General features: G+C 43.9%; 1 protein-coding gene across 1 annotated transcript in view; it reads right to left on the reverse strand.

Moving 5' to 3' along the window:
- The window catches only part of GABRR3 (gamma-aminobutyric acid type A receptor subunit rho3), a 129,518-nt gene that overhangs the window by 56,681 nt on the left and 51,092 nt on the right, over nucleotides 1–21,745 (reverse strand). Inside the window, exons 2-4 of the mRNA XM_077294114.1 lie at nucleotides 17,040–17,140; nucleotides 15,779–15,846; nucleotides 5,889–6,112 (exon numbers count right to left, since the gene is read on the reverse strand). Coding sequence (XP_077150229.1) covers nucleotides 5,889–6,112; nucleotides 15,779–15,846; nucleotides 17,040–17,140 — 393 coding nt within the window. The remainder of the gene's footprint in view (nucleotides 1–5,888; nucleotides 6,113–15,778; nucleotides 15,847–17,039; nucleotides 17,141–21,745) is intronic.

Raw genomic sequence — 21,745 nt, forward strand, 5'->3', positions numbered from 1 at the left:
GGCTGTGCATCAGTGCACTCCATGTCAGAATCTACTTGTAATGGGCATGGCCTGTTAAATGTTTCACTTTCTAAGCCAGGGACGGTATGTGTAAAGAGCTCCATGGAGTGACCCGTTGTGTCGCCTGCTGCATCCTTCTCTCTTGTTGTAGTTTTTGCTGAGCAGGACAAGGAAGCGACTTGTCCCTGACCGTGAACATCCACAAGCGACGCGCTGCTTTTACATTTACCAGTTTCGGAAGAGGAGGCAAAAGAGCTAGAGGCTGAGTCTGCAATGTAAGCCAAAACTTGCTGTTGCTGCTCCGCCTTTAAAAGCGGTTTTCCTACTCCCAGAAAAGAGAGCGTTCGAGGCCTTGTGTAGCCTGACGACGAAACTGGCTCCACAGCTCCAGACTTAGGTGGAATATTTTTATCCCCACGACCACCTGATGCTCCACTACCACTACCATCATTACCAGCTGACAATGAACGCCCACGACGACCTCTTGCACCAGACTTCCTCATTGTTTTAAAATCTTAACCAAAGTAACTTTATTTGTTGCTGTCAAACAACTTACACGGTGAGCTATAACTTCAGTATGATTTCAATATCCCTTAACAGGTTGGTGAGACCACAAGGAAAATCAGGCACAATGTTACACACTCTGTTTTCTGTGGCACAAAATCACAGAGATGACACACACGCAGGACTGTCACTCAAGCACTAATGTCAATATTAATCTCCCACCTAATTTATGTATTTTTTTTTTTCAGGGAGACTTTAGAAACCAAATAATAAGAAAATAAATAAATAAATAAATAGGCTTTCTATAGCCCACTGAATGAGAGATAGCACACACAGCAGTGGCACACAAGCCCTGACTGAGGCCAATATTATTCTCCCACTGATTGATGTAGTGTTTTTGTGTTGAGGTAGAATTTAGAACACAAATCACGGGAAAAATAAATAGGCTTTCTATGGCCCACTGAATGAAAGGGAGAGAGGTGGCACACCCAGGAGTCAAGACTGGCACACAAGCTGAAAGGGCAATATTACTCTCCCACTGTTTTTTGTATGTTTTTTTTTTTTTTTTCAGGGAGACTTTAGAAACCAAATAATATTAAAAAAACCAAAAAAAAAATAGCCTTTCTATGGCCCACTGAATGAGAGAGAGAGGTGGCACACCCAGGAGTCAAGACTGGCACACAAGCTGAAAGGGCAATATTACTCTCCCACTGTTTTTTTAGTTTTTTTTTTTTTTTTCAGGGAGACTTTAGAAACCAAATAATATTAAAAAAAAATAAAAAATAAATAGGCTTTCTATAGCCCACTGAATGAGAGATAGCACACACAGCAGTGGCACACAAGCCCTGACTGAGGCCAATATTTTTCTCCCACTGATTGATGTAGTGTTTTTGTGTTGAGGTAGAATTTAGAACACAAATCACGGGAAAAATAAATAGGCTTTCTATGGCCCACTGAATGAAAGGGAGAGAGGTGGCACACCCAGGAGTCAAGACTGGCACACAAGCTGAAAGGGCAATATTACTCTCCCACTGTTTTTTTATGTATTTTTTGTTTTTTAAGGGAGACTTTAGAAACCCAATAATATTTAAAAAAAAAAATAAATAGGCTTTCTATGGCCCACTGAATGAAAGGGAGAGAGGTGGCACACCCAGGAGTCAAGACTGGCACACAAGCTGAAAGGGCAATATTACTCTCCCACTGTTTTTTGTATTTTTTTTTTTTTTTTCAGGGAGACTTTAGAAACCAAATAATATTAAAAAAACCAAAAAAAAAATAGCCTTTCTATGGCCCACTGAATGAGAGAGAGAGGTGGCACACCCAGGAGTCAAGACTGGCACACAAGCTGAAAGGGCAATATTACTCTCCCACTGTTTTTTATGTATTTTTTGTTTTTTAAGGGAGACTTTAGAAACCCAATAATATTTAAAAAAATAGGCTTTCTATGGCCCACTGAATGAGAGGGAGAGAGGTGGCACACCCAGGAGTCAAGACTGGCACACAAGCTGAAAGGGCAATATTACTCTCCCACTGTTTTTTTATGTATTTTTTGTTTTTTAAGGGAGACTTTAGAAACCCAATAATATTAAAAAAAAAAAATAAATAGGCTTTCTATGGCCCACTGAATGAAAGGGAGAGAGGTGGCACACCCAGGAGTCAAGACTGGCACACAAGCTGAAAGGGCAATATTACTCTCCCACTGTTTTTTTATGTATTTTTTGTTTTTTAAGGGAGACTTTAGAAACCCAATAATATTTTAAAAAAAAAATAAATAGGCTTTCTATGGCCCACTGAATGAAAGGGAGAGAGGTGGCACACCCAGGAGTCAAGACTGGCACACAAGCTGAAAGGGCAATATTACTCTCCCACTGTTTTTTTATGTATTTTTTGTTTTTTAAGGGAGACTTTAGAAACCCAATAATATTTAAAAAAAAAAATAAATAGGCTTTCTATGGCCCACTGAATGAAAGGGAGAGAGGTGGCACACCCAGGAGTCAAGACTGGCACACAAGCTGAAAGGGCAATATTACTCTCCCACTGTTTTTTGTATGTTTTTTTTTTTTTTTCAGGGAGACTTTAGAAACCAAATAATATTAAAAAAACCAAAAAAAAAATAGCCTTTCTATGGCCCACTGAATGAGAGAGAGAGGTGGCACACCCAGGAGTCAAGACTGGCACACAAGCTGAAAGGGCAATATTACTCTCCCACTGTTTTTTTATGTATTTTTTGTTTTTTAAGGGAGACTTTAGAAACCCAATAATATTTAAAAAAAAAAAAAAATAGGCTTTCTATGGCCCACTGAATGAGAGGGAGAGAGGTGGCACACCCAGGAGTCAAGACTGGCACACAAGCTGAAAGGGCAATATTACTCTCCCACTGTTTTTTTATGTATTTTTTGTTTTTTAAGGGAGACTTTAGAAACCCAATAATATTTAAAAAAAAAAATAAATAGGCTTTCTATGGCCCACTGAATGAGAGGGAGAGAGGTGGCACACCCAGGAGTCAAGACTGGCACACAAGCTGAAAGGGCAATATTACTCTCCCACTGTTTTTTTAGGTTTTTTTTTTTTTTTCAGGGAGACTTTAGAAACCAAATAATATTTAAAAAAAAAAAAAAAAAAAATAGGCTTGCTATAGCCCACTGAATGAGAGATAGCACACACAGCAGTGGCACACAAGCCCTGACTGAGGCCAATATTTTTCTCCCACTGATTGATGTAGTGTTTTTGTGTTGAGGTAGAATTTAGAACACAAATCACGGAAAAAATAAATAGGCTTTCTATGGCCCACTGAATGAAAGGGAGAGAGGTGGCACACCCAGGAGTCAAGACTGGCACACAAGCTGAAAGGGCAATATTACTCTCCCACTGTTTTTTTATGTATTTTTTGTTTTTTAAGGGAGACTTTAGAAACCCAATAATATTTAAAAAAAAAAATAAATAGGCTTTCTATGGCCCACTGAATGAGAGGGAGAGAGGTGGCACACCCAGGAGTCAAGACTGGCACACAAGCTGAAAGGGCAATATTACTCTCCCACTGTTTTTTTAGGTTTTTTTTTTTTTTTCAGGGAGACTTTAGAAACCAAATAATATTAAAAAAAAAAAAAAAAAAATAGGCTTGCTATAGCCCACTGAATGAGAGATAGCACACACAGCAGTGGCACACAAGCCCTGACTGAGGCCAATATTTTTCTCCCACTGATTGATGTAGTGTTTTTGTGTTGAGGTAGATTTTAGAACACAAATCACGGAAAAAATAAATAGGCTTTCTATGGCCCACTCAGTGAGAGATGGCACACACAGGGATGGCACTGTAGCAGAAATGCCAATCTTAATCTCCCACAAAAAAAAACAAAAAAAAAAAAAAAACTGTCCTACAATTACTATCTCCCTGCAGTAATGTAAGCCAGGTATGGCAGGCAGCAATAGGAGTGGACTGATGCACAAATTAAATAAAAAGTGTGGACAAACAAAAAAGATAGCTGTGCAGAAAGGAAGGAACAAGAGGATATGTGCTTTGAAAAAAGCAGTTGGTTTCCACAGTGGCGTACACACAGCAATACAGCTATCACGGAGCCTTCTAGGGCAGCCCAATGAGCTACAGCGCTGAGGGGAAAAAAAAAAAAAAATAGCTTCCACAGTCCCTGCACACCGAAGGTGGTGTTGGACAGTGGAAATCGCTGCAGCACAAGCGGTTTGGTGGTTAGTGGACCCTGCCTAACGCTCTCCCTGCTTCTGACGAAGCGGCAGCAACCTGTCCCTAAGCTCAGATCAGCAGCAGTAAGATGGCGGTCGGCGGGAACGCCCCTTTATAGCCCCTGTGACGCCGCAGACAGCAAGCCAATCACTGCAATGCCCTTCTCTAAGATGGTGGGGACCAGGATCTATGTCATCACGCTGCCCACACTCTGCGTTCACCTTCATTGGCTGAGAAATGGCGCTTTTCGCGTCATTGAAACGCGACTTTGGCGCGAAAGTCGCGTACCGCATGGCCGACAAGCACAGGGGTCGGATCGGGTTTCATGAGACGCCGACTTAGCCAAAAGTCGGCGACTTTTGAAAATGATCGACCCGTTTCGCTCAACCCTATTCAGGACTATTTAACAATTACCAGAAACGTTTAGATGCAGTTATTGCTGCACAATGCGATCACAACAGAAACTAAAAGCAAAGGTTCACATACTTTTGCCACTCACAGACATGCAATTTTGGATTATGTTACTAATTTAATAAAATGACAACATCTAATATTTTTGACTCATTTGCATGATTTAGTTCTTTGTTTAGTTTTAGAAATCAGATATAGTTTAAGGTCAAAATTATGCAGAGACATGGAAAATAGAGAAGGATTTACAAACTTTCAAGCACCACTGTACAGTATATACACCCCTGAACATTGTAATTGCAACTCCAACAAGGAAAAGTCATGTGCCATTTGTAGGAATAAGGGCACACCTCTGCATGTTATTAAACAGGTTATTAATCATTGTCTGAAGAATTATCTGCCATGCTGAATGCACTTGACCATGGAAATCATCAAGATCCGCTTCTGGCGTCTCCAATTGCATTTGCCTACCCATGACAAGCCAGATGTGCTCAGTGTGAGACATATCGAGAGAAGCTGCAGGCCACAATAATACATTTAGGCCACGCAATGCTACTCACCCCAAGCACCAGAAGACATAAAACCTGGAGTTTTTGTATTGAAACATGGCTTCTGGGACACTTAATAGCGTTGCGTTCATTGTCTCCAAGCCAATCTCCGGCTAGCATTGCATCCAAGAGAAAAGCAAAATTCATCGCTGAAGAGGATGGACCTCCAATGTAGACCCCACTGCTGCCTTGGTTTGCACCATGATAGCCTTTGCCATGAGTTCAATGGAACATCTATAGCTGGACATCTTTACCATAGACCAGTGTCAAGCAAACACACTTCTTATATGTGACTCCCATTGAGCACATTTGCGATATTATTAGTCAACAATTGCATAGGGAGCTGCCAGCAGTGGATCTTGATGATTTGGTCAAGTGCATTCAGTGTTGCAGAACATTCGTCAGACAACCATTAATAACCTCACTGACAGCTGGCAAGGTGTGTAAGTGCAGAGATTTCTATGTGTGGTGCTCATACTCAATACCGAAATACCAGATTTTTCTCTCATAATTCGCATATCAGTAACATGTCTATCAATCCTGTGATTTCCATAATTCTGTGACTTTTCCTTCTTGGTGTTTCAATTTCAATGATGAGGAGAGAATAGTTTCATTAAGGGATTTCATGTTCTGGTCATACGACCATAAGATATGTCTATAGTCATCTATATAAATTCTCCATGCAGATATTTGAAAAATGTATAAAGCGTCTGCTACTGCAGTCTACTCACCTTAGGCTGAATAAGACGTTTCCATCTGGAAACACGCGGAGCATGATGTTTTCCATTGTGGTATCATGAATGAATGACCGTTTGGAATGAACAAAAAAAACATCAGGCACCCAAATTTTCTTAATTAGTCTTCCATCAAATGTCATACTCCTGTTGTTGGTGCTCTGAAATGAGAGTCTCTCATCTTTCCAGTAATGTCTGAGGTATAAGGTCATTGTAAAATCCTTGACAGACCAACAGAAGAAAGTAAAAAAAAAGGAGATATTATAACAAAAACACATTTGGGAAATGCACTCTCCAAACATTCACATACACGTGCCAGGTGCCCAACACCAACTGATGCAACTGTCCCTTGAGTGAAAGGTCCTCAGGGCAATGCAAATGTCTTATACCCTGATGAAGCTCAGAAGGGTGAAACACGTTGACAATGCTCTTTCTCTATTTTAATAGCTCCTTGATCCTCTGGCCATCAGTATAAAATAGGATACAATCCCTGATGGACAGATAATGGACGGTAGTCCTTTTGCTTTATGCTAGTTATACAATGTGAGGCTATGGGAGTTGCACACCTATAGAGCTACGAATAGGCATCCACATGTATGTTACAATTGAATCATTCATCTAGAGTAGCAAGGTGACTGCTCGGCACACATATATATATATTATATAACATGGACAGGACCAATAAGGAGCTGAGTGTAATTTTAATGTGCACCTTAACATATGATTTGGACTACTTACTCCGATTTTTTGTTTAAAGGGGTTTTCACATGAACAAAGTTAACTTTAATCAACATTTTAACCAACAGATCCATGAATAATAATAATTTCCACAATTGAATGTGTTTAAATAAAATGTCTCTGTGCTGAGATAATCTTATAAATGTGCCCCTGCTGTGTACCGTGTAATGGCTGTGACTGACCGTACAGGGACATCCGGGGATCACAGCTGATTCTTACTTTCAGGTAAAACATTTTTTAAAAACAGGCAGTGAAAAGTTTCGCCTCACAAAAAGAAATATTTGCAATCCCGTGCTGTAATGTCTATATTCTCTTTTGTGTCCTCCCCTGCCAAGGAACTGTGGTATGATCAGACCATGCATGGTCAGACACAGCCATTACACAGTACACAGCAGGGGCACATTTATAAGATTATCTCAGCACAGGAGCATTTTTTACACACATCCAATTGTTGAACTTACTGTAGTAATTAAAATCTAATAATTAAAATGTACTTGGTTCGTGGGACAACCCCTTTAATAATTAAAAGTTATGTTTTATTTTGGATTAGTGAGAATGGAATTTTTTATTGTATTTAAAATATTACCAAATATACTCGTGTATAAGCTGAGTTTTTCAGTACAATTTTTTTGTGCTGAAAACGCCCCCCCTCGGCTTATGCTCGAGTCATTGTCCCAGAAGACGGCGGGGGAGGGGGAGAAGCAGAGCAGCGGGTCACAGGAGGCAGGAGCCAGCTTTTATGGCTAACTCCTGTGCCAACTGCTAAAGAGAAATTAATATTCACTGCACTGGCAATGAATATTCATTTCTCTTATAGCACGCACAGTGTCAGCCGCAGTCTCCGGCTTTCAGCAGCTGCTGGGCTATCACAGGGGGTGCGCTACAGAAGAGTTATGAATATTCACCTCTCTCCACTCCCATAGGCGTGGAGTGAATATTCATTACCTTAATGAGCGGGGAGACATGATCGCTCAGCCGCAGGAGCTGCTGGCACCGAAACAAGATGCAGCGAGTGTGCACAGGGAAGGTAAGTTGGATGGTTTTTTTTATGCTTTTCTTATGCGGGCCATGCATGCAAGGATAGGGATGAGGAACCATGCATATGTGATGCCCCAGGGTCCTGGTCGTCACAGTGGCATTGCTTTCCTCACGGGGTGTTGTGAATTTGCTTTTTGCTCCCTCTAGTGGTTACTAGTTTTTTGACTCTGGTTTTTCTGTCATTCCTTTTATCCGCACCTGGGTCGTTAGTTAGGGGTGTTGCTATATAAGCTCCCTGGACCTTCAGTTCTATGCCTGGCAACGTAGTTATCAGAGCTAGTCTGCTGTGCTCTTGTCTACTGATCCTGGTTCCAGTTATATCAGCTAAGTCTGCCTTTTGCTTTTTGCTATTTGTTTTGGTTTTGTATTTTTGTCCAGCTTGTTCCAAAACTATATCCTGTCCTTTGCTGGAAGCTCTAGGGGGGCTGGTGTTCTCCCCCCGGACCGTTAGACGGTTCGGGGGTTCTTGAATTTCCAGTGTGGATTTTGATAGGGTTTTTGTTGACCATATAAGTTACCTTTCTTTATTCTGCTATCAGTAAGCGGGCCTCTCTGTGCTAAACCTGGTTCATTTCTGTGTTTGTCATTTCCTCTTACCTCACCGTCATTATTTGTGGGGGGCTTCTATCCAGCTTTGGGGTCCCCTTCTCTGGAGGCAAGAAAGGTCTTTGTTTTCCTCTACTAGGGGTAGCTAGATTCTCCGGCTGGCGCGTGTCATCTAGAATCAACGTAGGAATGATCCCCGGCTACTTCTAGTGTTGGCGTTAGGAGTAGATATATGGTCAACCCAGTTACCACTGCCCTATGAGCTGGATTTTTGTATTCTGCAGACTTCCACGTTCCTCTGAGACCCTCGCCATTGGGGTCATAACAGTTTGCCAGGCCAGTATTAAATGTTTAATGCATTGCAGAAGAGGGATTATAAGAAAGAAGATTCTGAGTTTTTTTTTTTTTTTTTTCTTCTTCCCCTTTACCTCAGAGTGGCTATGCTTGCTGCAGACATGAATGTCCAGACCTTGATTACAAGTGTGGACCAGCTGGCTACTCGTGTGCAGGGCATACAAGACTATGTTATCAGAAATCCTAGGTCAGAACCTAAAATACCGATTCCTGAACTGTTTTCCGGAGACAGGTTTAAGTTTAGGAATTTCGTGAATAATTGTAAATTGTTTTTGTCCCTGAGACCCTGTTCATCTGGAGATTCTGCTCAGCAAGTAAAAATTGTTATTTCGTTCTTACGGGGCGACCCTCAGGATTGGGCTTTTTCGCTGGCGCCAGGAGATCCGGCATTGGCTGATCTTGATGCGTTTTTTCTGGCGCTCGGTTTACTTTATGAGGAACCCAATCTTGAGATTCAGGCAGAAAAGGCCTTGCTGGCTATGTCTCAGGGGCAGGACGAGGCTGAAGTGTATTGCCAAAAATTTCGGAAATGGTCCGTGCTGACACATTGGAACGAGTGTGCACTGGCCGCTAATTTTAGAAATGGCCTTTCTGAAGCCATTAAGAATGTTATGGTGGGTTTTCCCATTCCCACAGGTCTGAATGATACTATGGCCCTGGCTATTCAAATTGACCGGCGGTTGCGGGAGCGCAAAACCGCAAATTCCCTCATGGTGTTGTCTGAACAGACACCTAATTCGGTGCAATGTGATAGAAAAACCGCAAATTCCCTCATGGTGTTGTCTGAACAGACACCTGATTTAATGCAATGTGATAGAATCCTGACTAGAAATGAGCGGAAAATTCATAGACGCCGGAATGGCTTGTGCTACTACTGTGGTGATTCTACACATGTTATCTCAGCATGCTCTAAACGTATAGCTAAGGTTGTTAGTCCTGTCACCGTTGGTAATTTGCAACCTAAATTTATTCTGTCTGTAACTTTGATTTGCTCACTGTCATCTTATCCTGTCATGGCGTTTGTAGATTCAGGTGCTGCCCTGAGTCTCATGGATCTCTCATTTGCTAAGCGCTGTGGTTTTACTCTTGAACCATTAGAAAATCCTATTCCTCTTAGGGGTATTGATGCTACACCATTGGCTGCAAATAAACCGCAGTATTGGACACAGGTTATCATGTGCATGACTCCTGAACACCGCGAGGTGATACGTTTCCTGGTTTTACATAAAATGCATGATTTGGTTGTTTTAGGGCTGCCATGGTTACAGACCCATAATCCAGTCCTGGACTGGAAGGCTATGTCAGTCTCAAGTTGGGGCTGTCGTGGTATTCATGGGGATTCCCTGCCTGTGTCTATTGCTTCTTCTACGCCTTCGGAAGTTCCGGAGTATTTGTCTGATTATCAGGACGTCTTCAGTGAGTCTGAGTCCAGTGCACTGCCTCCTCATAGGGACTGTGACTGTGCTATAGATTTGATCCCAGGCAGTAAATTTCCTAAGGGAAGACTGTTTAATCTGTCGGTACCTGAACATACCGCTATGCGTTCATATATCAAGGAGTCTCTGGAGAAAGGACATATTCGTCCGTCTTCTTCCCCTCTTGGTGCGGGATTCTTTTTTGTGGCAAAAAAGGACGGATCTTTGAGACCTTGTATTGATTATCGGCTTTTAAATAAGATCACTGTCAAATTTCAGTATCCTTTACCGCTGTTGTCTGACTTGTTTGCCCGGATTAAGGGTGCCAAGTGGTTCACCAAGATAGACCTTCGTGGTGCGTACAACCTTGTGCGCATTAAGCAAGGTGATGAATGGAAAACCGCATTCAATACGCCCGAAGGTCATTTTGAGTACTTGGTGATGCCTTTTGGTCTCTCCAATGCGCCTTCAGTTTTTCAGTCCTTTATGCATGACATTTTCCGGAAGTATCTGGATAAATTTTTGATTGTTTATCTGGATGATATTTTGGTTTTTTCTGATAATTGGGATTCGCATGTGGAGCAGGTCAGGTTGGTCTTTAAAATTTTGCGTGAAAATTCTTTGTTTGTCAAGGGCTCAAAGTGTCTCTTTGGTGTACAGAAGGTTCCCTTTTTGGGGTTCATTTTTTCCCCTTCTGCTGTGGAGATGGACCCAGTCAAGGTCCGAGCTATTCTTGATTGGACTCAGCCCTCGTCAGTTAAGAGTCTTCAGAAGTTCTTGGGCTTCGCTAACTTCTACCGTCGTTTTATCGCTAATTTTTCTAGCATTGTGAAACCTTTGACGGATATGACCAAGAAGGGCTCCGATGTAGCTAACTGGGCTCCTGCTGCCGTGGAGGCTTTCCAGGAGTTGAAACGCCGGTTTACTTCGGCGCCTGTTTTGTGCCAGCCTGACGTCTCACTTCCCTTTCAGGTTGAGGTGGATGCTTCGGAGATTGGGGCAGGGGCCGTTTTGTCGCAGAGAGGCCCTGGTTGCTCTGTTATGAAACCTTGTGCCTTTTTCTCTAGGAAGTTTTCGCCTGCCGAGCGAAATTATGATGTGGGCAATCGGGAGTTGTTGGCCATGAAATGGGCATTTGAGGAGTGGCGTCATTGGCTCGAGGGTGCTAAGCATCGTGTGGTGGTCTCGACTGATCACAAAAATCTGATGTATCTCGAGTCTGCTAAACGCCTTAATCCGAGACAGGCCCGCTGGTCATTGTTTTTCTCCCGCTTTGATTTTGTTGTCTCGTATTTACCTGGTTCAAAGAATGTGAAGGCCGATGCTCTTTCTAGGAGCTTTGTGCCTGATGCTCCTGGAGTCGCTGATCCTGTTGGTATTCTTAAAGATGGAGTTATCTTGTCAGCTATTTCTCCGGATCTGCGACGTGTGTTGCAGAGATTTCAGGCTGATAGGCCTGAGTCTTGTCCACCTGACAGACTGTTTGTCCCGGATAAGTGGACCAGCAGAGTCATTTCCGAGGTTCATTCCTCGGTGTTGGCAGGTCACCCGGGAATTTTTGGCACCAGAGATCTGGTGGCCAGGTCCTTTTGGTGGCCTTCCTTGTCAAGGGATGTGCGGTCATTTGTGCAGTCCTGTGGGACTTGTGCTCGAGCTAAGCCTTGCTGTTCTCGTGCCAGCGGTTTGCTCTTGCCCTTGCCTGTCCCGAAGAGACCTTGGACACATATCTCCATGGATTTCATTTCTGATCTTCCGCTATCTCAGGGCATGTCCGTTATCTGGGTGATATGTGATCGCTTCTCCAAGATGGTCCATTTGGTTCCTTTGCCTAAGCTGCCTTCCTCTTCCGATCTGGTTCCTGTGTTTTTCCAGAACGTGGTTCGTTTGCACGGCATCCCTGAGAATATTGTGTCTGACAGAGGATCCCAGTTCGTTTCCAGGTTCTGGCGATCCTTTTGTAGTAGGATGGGCATTGATTTGTCGTTTTCGTCTGCTTTCCATCCTCAGACTAATGGACAGACGGAGCGAACCAATCAGACTTTGGAGGCTTATTTGAGGTGTTTTGTCTCTGCTGATCAGGACGATTGGGTGACATTCTTGCCGTTGGCTGAGTTTGCCCTTAATAATCGGGCTAGTTCCACCACCTTGGTTTCACCTTTTTTCTGCAACTCTGGTTTCCATCCTCGCTTTTCTTCGGGTCATGTGGAGCCTTCTGACTGTCCTGGGGTGGATTCTGTGGTGGATAGGTTGCAGCAGATCTGGAATCATGTGGTGGACAACTTGAAGTTGTCACACCGCCGCGGTGTGGGTCCCCGACTACGCGTTGGGGATTTGGTATGGCTTTCTTCCCGCTTTGTTCCTATGAAGGTCTCCTCTCCCAAATTTAAACCTCGTTTTATTGGGCCTTACAAGATATTGGAAATCCTTAATCCTGTATCTTTTCGTCTGGATCTTCCTGTGTCGTTTGCTATTCACAATGTATTTCATAGGTCCTTGTTGCGGCGGTACATTGTGCCTGTAGTTCCTTCTGCTGAGCCTCCTGCTCCGGTGTTGGTTGAGGGCGAGTTGGAGTACGTGGTGGAGAAGATCTTGGATTCTCGCCTCTCCAGGCGGAGGCTTCAGTACCTGGTCAAGTGGAAGGGCTATGGTCAGGAGGATAATTCCTGGGTGGTCGCCTCTGATGTTCATGCGGCCGATTTAGTTCGTGCCTTTCATGCCGCTCATCCTGATCGCCCTGGTGGTCGTGGTGAGGGTTCGGTGACCCCTCACTAAGGGGGGGGTACTGTTGTGAATTTGCTTTTTGCTCCCTCTAGTGGTTACTAGTTTTTTGACTCTGGTTTTTCTGTCATTCCTTTTATCCGCACCTGGGTCGTTAGTTAGGGGTGTTGCTATATAAGCTCCCTGGACCTTCAGTTCTATGCCTGGCAACGTAGTTATCAGAGCTAGTCTGCTGTGCTCTTGTCTACTGATCCTGGTTCCAGTTATATCAGCTAAGTCTGCCTTTTGCTTTTTGCTATTTGTTTTGGTTTTGTATTTTTGTCCAGCTTGTTCCAAAACTATATCCTGTCCTTTGCTGGAAGCTCTAGGGGGGCTGGTGTTCTCCCCCCGGACCGTTAGACGGTTCGGGGGTTCTTGAATTTCCAGTGTGGATTTTGATAGGGTTTTTGTTGACCATATAAGTTACCTTTCTTTATTCTGCTATCAGTAAGCGGGCCTCTCTGTGCTAAACCTGGTTCATTTCTGTGTTTGTCATTTCCTCTTACCTCACCGTCATTATTTGTGGGGGGCTTCTATCCAGCTTTGGGGTCCCCTTCTCTGGAGGCAAGAAAGGTCTTTGTTTTCCTCTACTAGGGGTAGCTAGATTCTCCGGCTGGCGCGTGTCATCTAGAATCAACGTAGGAATGATCCCCGGCTACTTCTAGTGTTGGCGTTAGGAGTAGATATATGGTCAACCCAGTTACCACTGCCCTATGAGCTGGATTTTTGTATTCTGCAGACTTCCACGTTCCTCTGAGACCCTCGCCATTGGGGTCATAACACGGGGAGAGTGATGTCACGCTTGGAAGCTATGAAGGATTCCTTTTATTAGGTAATCACAATGCGCACAACATATTCACACTCCAGGCCAGAAGGGGGAGCTCTGATCCAGATTATGGGTGGCTTCCCTATATATATACATTTTGGTTTGGAGGGAAAGTGAGCAGTCTGAGGCAGAAGGACGTGTGAGGGGCCTTGCAGCCAGAGATGCTGCAGCTCCTGGATAGTGATATACAGAAGGAAAGAGCAATGTTTAGTAAGCGTGAAGGAGAGGGAAGCACAGGAGAGTGACATTTGGGGAGGACAGCTGCGACTGGGCTACCTCCCTGGCAGAGCGCAGATAGCGGTAGCCGGAAGACCAAGGTTGTGAGGGACTCTAAGACTTACAGCAGAAACTGGAAGGACAGCTGAACTACACGTAACCTGTCCGCCCTAATACCCAGGAGACACTGTGGGGCATAGAGCCCAGGATGTGATAGAGACCCTGTAAAAAGGCTCGAGCCACCTGTCATACGGGTTTGTGTCCCACCTTTATGGAGGACATAGAGGAACTGTGAGGACCTTGCTAGAAGCCATAGGCAGTAAGACTACAATACCACCGTGCTATGAGGAACGCTTTTAACTCCACCTGGTAAAGGGGACTCTGAATTCGCTTACGAGCCGGCCGGACCCTGCCTGCCCTGTGATCTGGTGTGATCTGGTGCCCTGGACTGCAGTTGCCTGAAGCCTACAGTAAACCAGGTAAAGAGACTGCAAATCTGTGTCCTCGTTCTTTACTGCACCATTCACCATCTCATCTACGCACGGGAGCCCTGGGGACCTACTTCACTTGTGGGAAGTTATACCCTCTAGCTGCCATACCATCACCCCGGAGGACCCCTTTAAGCAGCGTCGGTCCCCTCTGACCGAATACCACAGGTGGCGTCACAAACACAAGCTTTATTCATAATCCCTTTAAAGACATTCCCTTTAACCGGGCGCCCAGGGCCACGGACTGGGTCGCAGCCACCGTGACATCCCCCTGTGACTACTGGACCCAGTACCGAGTACCGCACAGCCCTGACGGGCGACTCACATTTAAGGATGGGGATGAGGAGCCATGCATACAAGGATGGGATGAGGAACCATGCAGACAAGGATGGGGATCAGAAGCCATGTAGGCAAGGATGGGGATGAGGAGCCATGCATACCAGGATATGGATGAGGGGACAATGCATACTCGGCTTATACTCGAATCAATATGTTTTCCCAGGTTTTCGTGGCAAAATTAGGTGCTTGGCTTATACTCGGGTCGGCTTGTACACGAGTATATACGGTAGTTAATCCCTACCAATACCATTGAGCAATTATGGTGTGATCAAGTAAAAACAAACATTTTTGATGGCAAACATTTTTAGCAGTTAGATGGCCAAATAGATAACTGGGGGAAATTTATCATTACAGTTTTCTGGAGTCAAAAGTTTAAAAATTTCACTAAAGATATACAACTTTATGTCAGGCATTTTCTAAAAATTGGGTAGGTATTAGCAAAAAGGAAGATGGCCTACTGCACAACACATTTATTATATTCTACACTAGAACAATGGCACATGTTGTAGCAGAAATATACATTATCTCAAAACTACGTACATTTTAATTTCTGGTGCACGGACAGTCGATATATGTGCCAAATTTATTGTGAGGTGTGCACCTCTAAATTAATGTGCCACCTCGTTTTAATGGCCTTACGGATCAAGACTCTTATGTGAAATGCTTATCTTCATAAATTCCCTCGAATTTTCAAAAAGTAAACAAGAAATTAAAACGTAAAGCAAAATCAAATACAATTTTATCAGGAAAAGTTATAATAGATGCACGAGTTACCAAACAGCTTGATACTGCTGTATCATGTGAGTGTATGGATTTTTTATAACAACAGTAACCTGTCAGGTGATTTATGCTGTCCAAACCATGGGCATCCTGAATCGTGGGCTAGCTGCACAATTGTATGTTATGATCTGAAACTTCAGCGTTTCAGAAAACATAAACCTCTGGCCAGGAACCATAGCAGGAGACCAGACTAGTCCGGTACCGACTACGGAAAACTCTAACCAGGGAGTGATATACCTGGCTGCGATCATGCAGTCAGCCTGCCATTCATGGTGCCCGCGGTTTGTCAAGTTCCATTTAAAGGGAATTCACTGAAAAGCTAAATATTTAGTTTTTACATTCTTTACTAGTAATAATGAAAGACTGCAGATTCCAATCGTTGTTACTTACCATATCCACCTCTGAGATGCTATCTATACTTTCTATCTGCACATCAATACCAACAGGAATTGCTGAACCTGTGAAAATATGAAAACTTGCGTATTATTTCTGGATGGATTCTGGTGAAATGCTATTTAGGAATATTTTCATGTTGTAGATGAGTAATGCTTATTGCTATGTAACTGATGCAAAAACCTTGGAGTTTAACCACAGCAAATGCAAAGCAATTCATCTACAATGTGCGAATGCATCTGTAGAAAAAACAAACACAAGTTCTTAGTAATCAGCACAGTGGCATAAAATGTATCCTGATGCTTTATTAATTATTATCATTATTATTAGTAGTAGTAGTAGTAGTAATATAATACATAACTGTAATCTGTAAACTGTAATTATTATTCATGCACTGGAGATATGCCAAATGTTTAGGCTTGTATAAAATAGAATACAATGGAAGAAAAAAAATATATATTTTTTTCCTTAAACATCAGGAATTTCTTTTGTCTTTTACCAACTTTATTTGGGTGACTTTTTCATTTAGACAAGCCTGGATGAAGTGCAACACCCATACAACAGCACCACTGACCCACCAAAATGGAACAAACAATGCTCTGTTTGTGATGTGTTTTATAGTTCCCTATTGTTATTTAGCCAGCATCTGGTGGCATTTTTTTTCCTTCTAAATGAAAAAGTAAAGCAGAAAGAAAAAGGCAGGAAAAGCAGTGTAAAAAATGCTATGTTTCCTAATAACACTATGGAACTAATTTATTAGTTTGCACCAGAAATCTGGAATAAAATTGTCTTAAATGTTGCAACTTTCTACGCAAATCATAGTTCCGTTAAAAAAAAATTGAGAATTTTTGCAGTTTTATGAATGCGCAACTTTATGAAAAGTATGCTGAGTTTAAGGGGAGGTGGGATGCTCACACTCTTTCATGACAAAGGGGGCTAGTAAATGTCAGGGTCACACAGAAAGTCTGGCCAAGAATGCCGTCTGGAGAAGTGAAGACAACCCTGATCCTGTTTCGACGGTGGGTTGAATTGGACACAGAACTAGGGAAGTGCGAATCAATTTGCTCAATTCTTGCATTAGGGACCACCTGCTACTACGTTTTAGAGCTGTGTGTGCTGGAATAAAACAAAAACAATACAGAAATTATGTTGAGGCTGGAGTCCATGTCTCTTATATAACTCTGTTCGCAGTGTTATGGAGTCAAAACTACCGACAGACTCCCTGTATTTATTCCACATACTCGACAACTTGTCTTACCTCCAAATCCAGGTCTCATGGCAAAATCATGGTCATCTATCCGTAGAAGCTGTTCAGATTTCACCTGGCGGACTTTAGTGCTGTCAATTCTCTTCATTTTACTGCAAAATTACATTTCAGAGTGATTAGTGATTGATATTAGTTCCTTTATGTATGTAAAGCATTGTCCAGGTAAGAACACATTTTCAAATACCTTAGAAAGGAATGCTGAATGAATAGGATGAATAGGAAGATGACCTCTGTGCAAGACCATCATCATTTGGCCAGTGTGAAGAGAGGTTACGAATAGAGATGAGCGGTGTTCGAGTCGAACTGTTCGCCAATTTCAAATTCGAGCTGTTTTGGGCGGTGTTCGAGTCGTTCGTCGAACTCGAACAATTTGCTTAAATTTCGGCTGTTTGAGTTTCTGTTCAATAACTGTTCATTCACCAAAAGCCCAGCTTGATTTTCACATTAAAACAGTTTATCATTGTTAATAGACTGTTTCAGTGTATAGTGGGCGGGGGATAGATCTGTGCTGAAATAATGCCGATCTCCTTTTTTTTTTCTTTCCCGCATTTACAGTGGGGCTGTGCAGTCTCTCAGCCTATCAGCAGTGCACACACACACAGTAATGTGCATGTGATGCACACAAGCAAGGGCATGTGTCATTGGCTGTGTATGTCACATGTCCTTGCCCTATAAGAACCAGCCATTTTCCCCGTCGCCACCATTTCCTCACTGCTGCAGCTTAGTGTTAGACAGCAGTGCTAATGCTGTGGGCGCTATACAGACTAAGAGTCTTTTTTTGGTAGCAAATTTTCTGAGAGATAGGTTTAGGGAGTCGGGAGTCGGGACTAGTTGTAATATCAGCCCTTTTCAGGGTAAGTTACAGCAGTTCATAGCACTGTTTGCCAGGCAGGTCTGAGCCAGTGCTGTACAAGTGTTAGTCACAGCATTTGGTGTAATCTAGCTCAGCCGATCCTTTTGGGCTTAGTAGCATTGTCTGATAGTCATGTGAGTAGCCCGTCTGTGAAGCTAGCTACACCGCCTGTGTATCTAAATTTTTACTGCATCTAACCCAGTAAATCATTTTGGGCTTAGTAGCAGTGTCTGCACGTCAGCGTAGTAGCCCGCCTGTGAAGCAAGCTACACCGCCTGTGTATATAAATTTTTACTGCATCTAACCCAGTAAATCGTTGTGGGCCTAGGAGCCGTGTCTGCACGTCAGCGGAGTAGCCCGCCTGTGAAGCTAACTATACCGCCTGTGTATCTCAATTTTTACTGCATCTAACCCAGTAAATCGTTTTGGGCCTAGTACCACAGTTTGGCCACTCAACTCTGCTCAGCTTCCATCCAACGTTTTTTGTGCCAACAACTACAGAGTTGCCAATTACTAAACAATGATGTCCCGCAATACTGATTTTGGCACTTCAAAACATCTAGACAACAAATGAGAAACTCCGTATGAATTAACCCCTGAGCCCAAAGAAGAGAACCAAAGAATACTGAAATATATCTTATTTTATTAACAAAGATTAAAAGAAAAAAGGTATGATACATAAAATACAAAAGATACCCAAGGGAGACCAGAATACCACCCTCAATCACATTACATGAATATATGTCTGAGAACACAGCAAAAAATAAAAGCAAAATGCTTGCTGAAGTTAGCTTGTGCTATTATATACTGAGGCATTGCCAGATATGCCGAGTATAAAAGGTGGAAATTAACTATTCTATAGTGCCCTAACAGGGCATACACCATAAACCATCCTCATATAAAGCGCAAATCATAAATGACATTACCTCAAAGCTGTAGATCACAAGTATGTTTAGGTAGTGAATCAGATGGTGCAGGGTGATTCGGTGCTCCCTCTTGCCCCAACGCGTTTTTCGCCCTTAGCTTCTTCTGGGGGCATGCCTGCCGCTTTTTGCTGTGTTCTCAGACATATATTCATGTAATGTGATTGAGGGTGGTATTCTGGTCTCCCTTGGGTATCTTTTGTATTTTATGTATCATACCTTTTTTCTTTTAATCTTCGTTAATAAAATAAGATATATTTCGGTATTCTTTGGTTCTCTTCTTTGGGCTCAGGGGTTAATTCGTACTGAGTTTCTCATTTGTTGTCTAGAGTTGCCAATTAGTAAAACACCAAAATGAGTGGCAAAAGGCCTGCTGCTGGTGGAAAGGGAAATAGGCGTGTTGGAAAGGGAAAAAAAGGTTGTGTCCGTGGGGTAGGTGGTAAAGCAACAGTAACATCTGCAGAAGAAAGACCATCTTCCAGCCAAAGTAAGATGTCTACTTCTTTTTGTGGACAATCTGATATGATCCCTTTCTTGCGACCATCGCTACGAGCATCGCTAAAACTTCAAGATGAGGCACAAAAACAGTAGGTGCTTGAACAGATATCAAGTGCTCGTTCACGTGGTCTCTCCTCCACCTCAACTTCAACATTACAACTACTCCAGTCCTCAGAGGTGTCACCCCAATCGCACTTGTTTCCTCACAGCTCCCAAGTCTCCAGCCACCCGTCTGAGTATGGGGTAACACAGATGGTTGAGTCTGCAGAGCTGTTTACTCATACTATAGCCTGGGAACCACAGTCAGCCAGTCCATGAGGTCAGCAGAGGAGGTGGAGGAGGATGCTAGTGAGGAGTCTGACGACGAGGTTATATTGCTCCTTCCTGGACAGAGACGGAGTACTGGAAGCATGTCAACAACTGCATCCTCAACCACAACTGTGCCTCTGAGCACAAGTCGTGGTGGCTCTTCAGGTCGCATGGGCTCTAAGCCTTGCATAGCATGGGCATTTTTTGAGATCACAAAGGATGACCTAACTCATGTTGTCTGTAAGATTTGTCACCAAAATCTCAGTAGAGGCCAAAAAATGAATAGTTTGAGTACTTCATGCATGAACCGTCACATGGATTTGAGGCATAAGTTGCAGTGGGAAGCTCACTGTGCTACAATGCGGCCTAGTGGGCCGGGCCAACCACCGTCTGCCACATCAAGTGCATCTGCTGCCTCTTCATCCTCTGTGACTGTGGGGACAGCAGTCTCACATGGTTTTGGACGCAGACCTTCCACCTCTTTACCCGCAACAGCCAGTGTGATTGGCAGGTCGTCAGGACATTTGCAAGTGGAAACACCTGCTGGTGTTGAGCGCTCTCTGACATCGAGACCACCACATTTTGATCAAGGTATCATAATATCTCCACCTGCACCTTCCTCACAGACCAGCAGTTTGCCGGGAACACCCTACTCAACCCCATCTAAGCACGGCAGCCAGCCCTTGGTCCCTCAGATGTGGACAAGTAAAAGACCATTTCCTCCTAGCCATGACAAAGCTAAGAGGTTGAATTTCACCATCTGCAAGCTGTTGGCGACAGAAATGCTGTCTTTCCGCCTGGTGGACACAGAGGATTTTTGAGACCTTATGTCCATCACAGTGCACCAGTACCAGATGCCCAGTCGCCACTACTTCAAAGAAAGCTGTGCCTGCGCTAGACCAGCATGTCGCACACACCACTTCCTTGAGAAACTCTGTGTGTGACAGGGTGCATTTCACCACAGACACTTGGACGAGTAGGCATGGTCAGGGGCGTTAACATGTCGGTGACTGGGCACTGGGTAACTATGGTGACATCAGGAGAAGGGGCTGCTATCCAAGTCTTGCCATCCCTACAAGTTGCGCGTCGATCCTCTGTATCTCTAAGTTCCTCCACTGCTTCTGCCTCCTCAACTTCCTCTCGGTTCTCCACCTGCACCCAAAGCCTGTCTGGTAATGCTACCTGTGTTCTAGCTGCGCAGAAAGAATCCTGCACACCTCCTTACTATGCTGTCACCAGGGCTCAACGGCATCAGGCGGTATTTACCTTGAAATGTCTGGGAAATGTGAGTCACACAGCTGAGAAGTTGTGGTCAGCTCTGGAGACCGAGTTCCATCAATGGTTGTCTCCACTGAACCTGCAGCCAGGGAAGGCCGTGTGCGTCAATGCTGCAAACCTGGGTGCAGCCCTTCGCTGGGGCAATGTCACACACGTGCCTTGTATGACTCACGTTTTGAACCTGGTTGTCCAGCAATTTTTATCCCACTATCCCGGACTAGATGGGCTTCTGCAGAGGGCACGGTCGCTGTGTGCTTACTTCCGCCGTTCGCATCCCACAGCTCAACGGCTTACATATCTAAAGAAGTCGTTGGGCCTGCTAGTTCACCGGCTGAAATGCGATGTACCCACACGGTGGAATTCAACTCTGCACATGTTGGAGCGACTGTGGCAGCACCGACAAGCCCTGGTGCAATACGTTATGACGTATAGCCTGGGCCAGCGAGATCCAGAGGTGGGGCAAATCACGTTGCAGGAGTGGTCTCAGATCAGGGACCTATGCACCCTTCTGCACAGTTTTGAAATAGCGACAAAGATGTTTAGTGCTGATGATGCCATTATCAGCATGACTATTCCGGTCATTTACATGCTGAAGCACATCTTAAACAGTATTCGGATTCAGGTGGTGGGACAAGAGGAGGAGGAGGAACAGGAGGAGCCGTATGCTGAAGGGATAATATCTCCAAGGTTCAGACGGTCGGCAGCACCAAGGCAGCTGGCATTGGAGGGTGGGGGAGAGGGATTACCGAGGGCGTATAGTAGCAGCCAAACTGTTGAGGCAGGTGCAGGAGCCGAGGAAGAAGTGGAGGACGAACTGGCGCTGGGCATGGAAGACT

This window comes from Ranitomeya variabilis, chromosome 3 (assembly GCF_051348905.1).
Source record: "Ranitomeya variabilis isolate aRanVar5 chromosome 3, aRanVar5.hap1, whole genome shotgun sequence".
NCBI lineage: Eukaryota > Metazoa > Chordata > Amphibia > Anura > Dendrobatidae > Ranitomeya > Ranitomeya variabilis.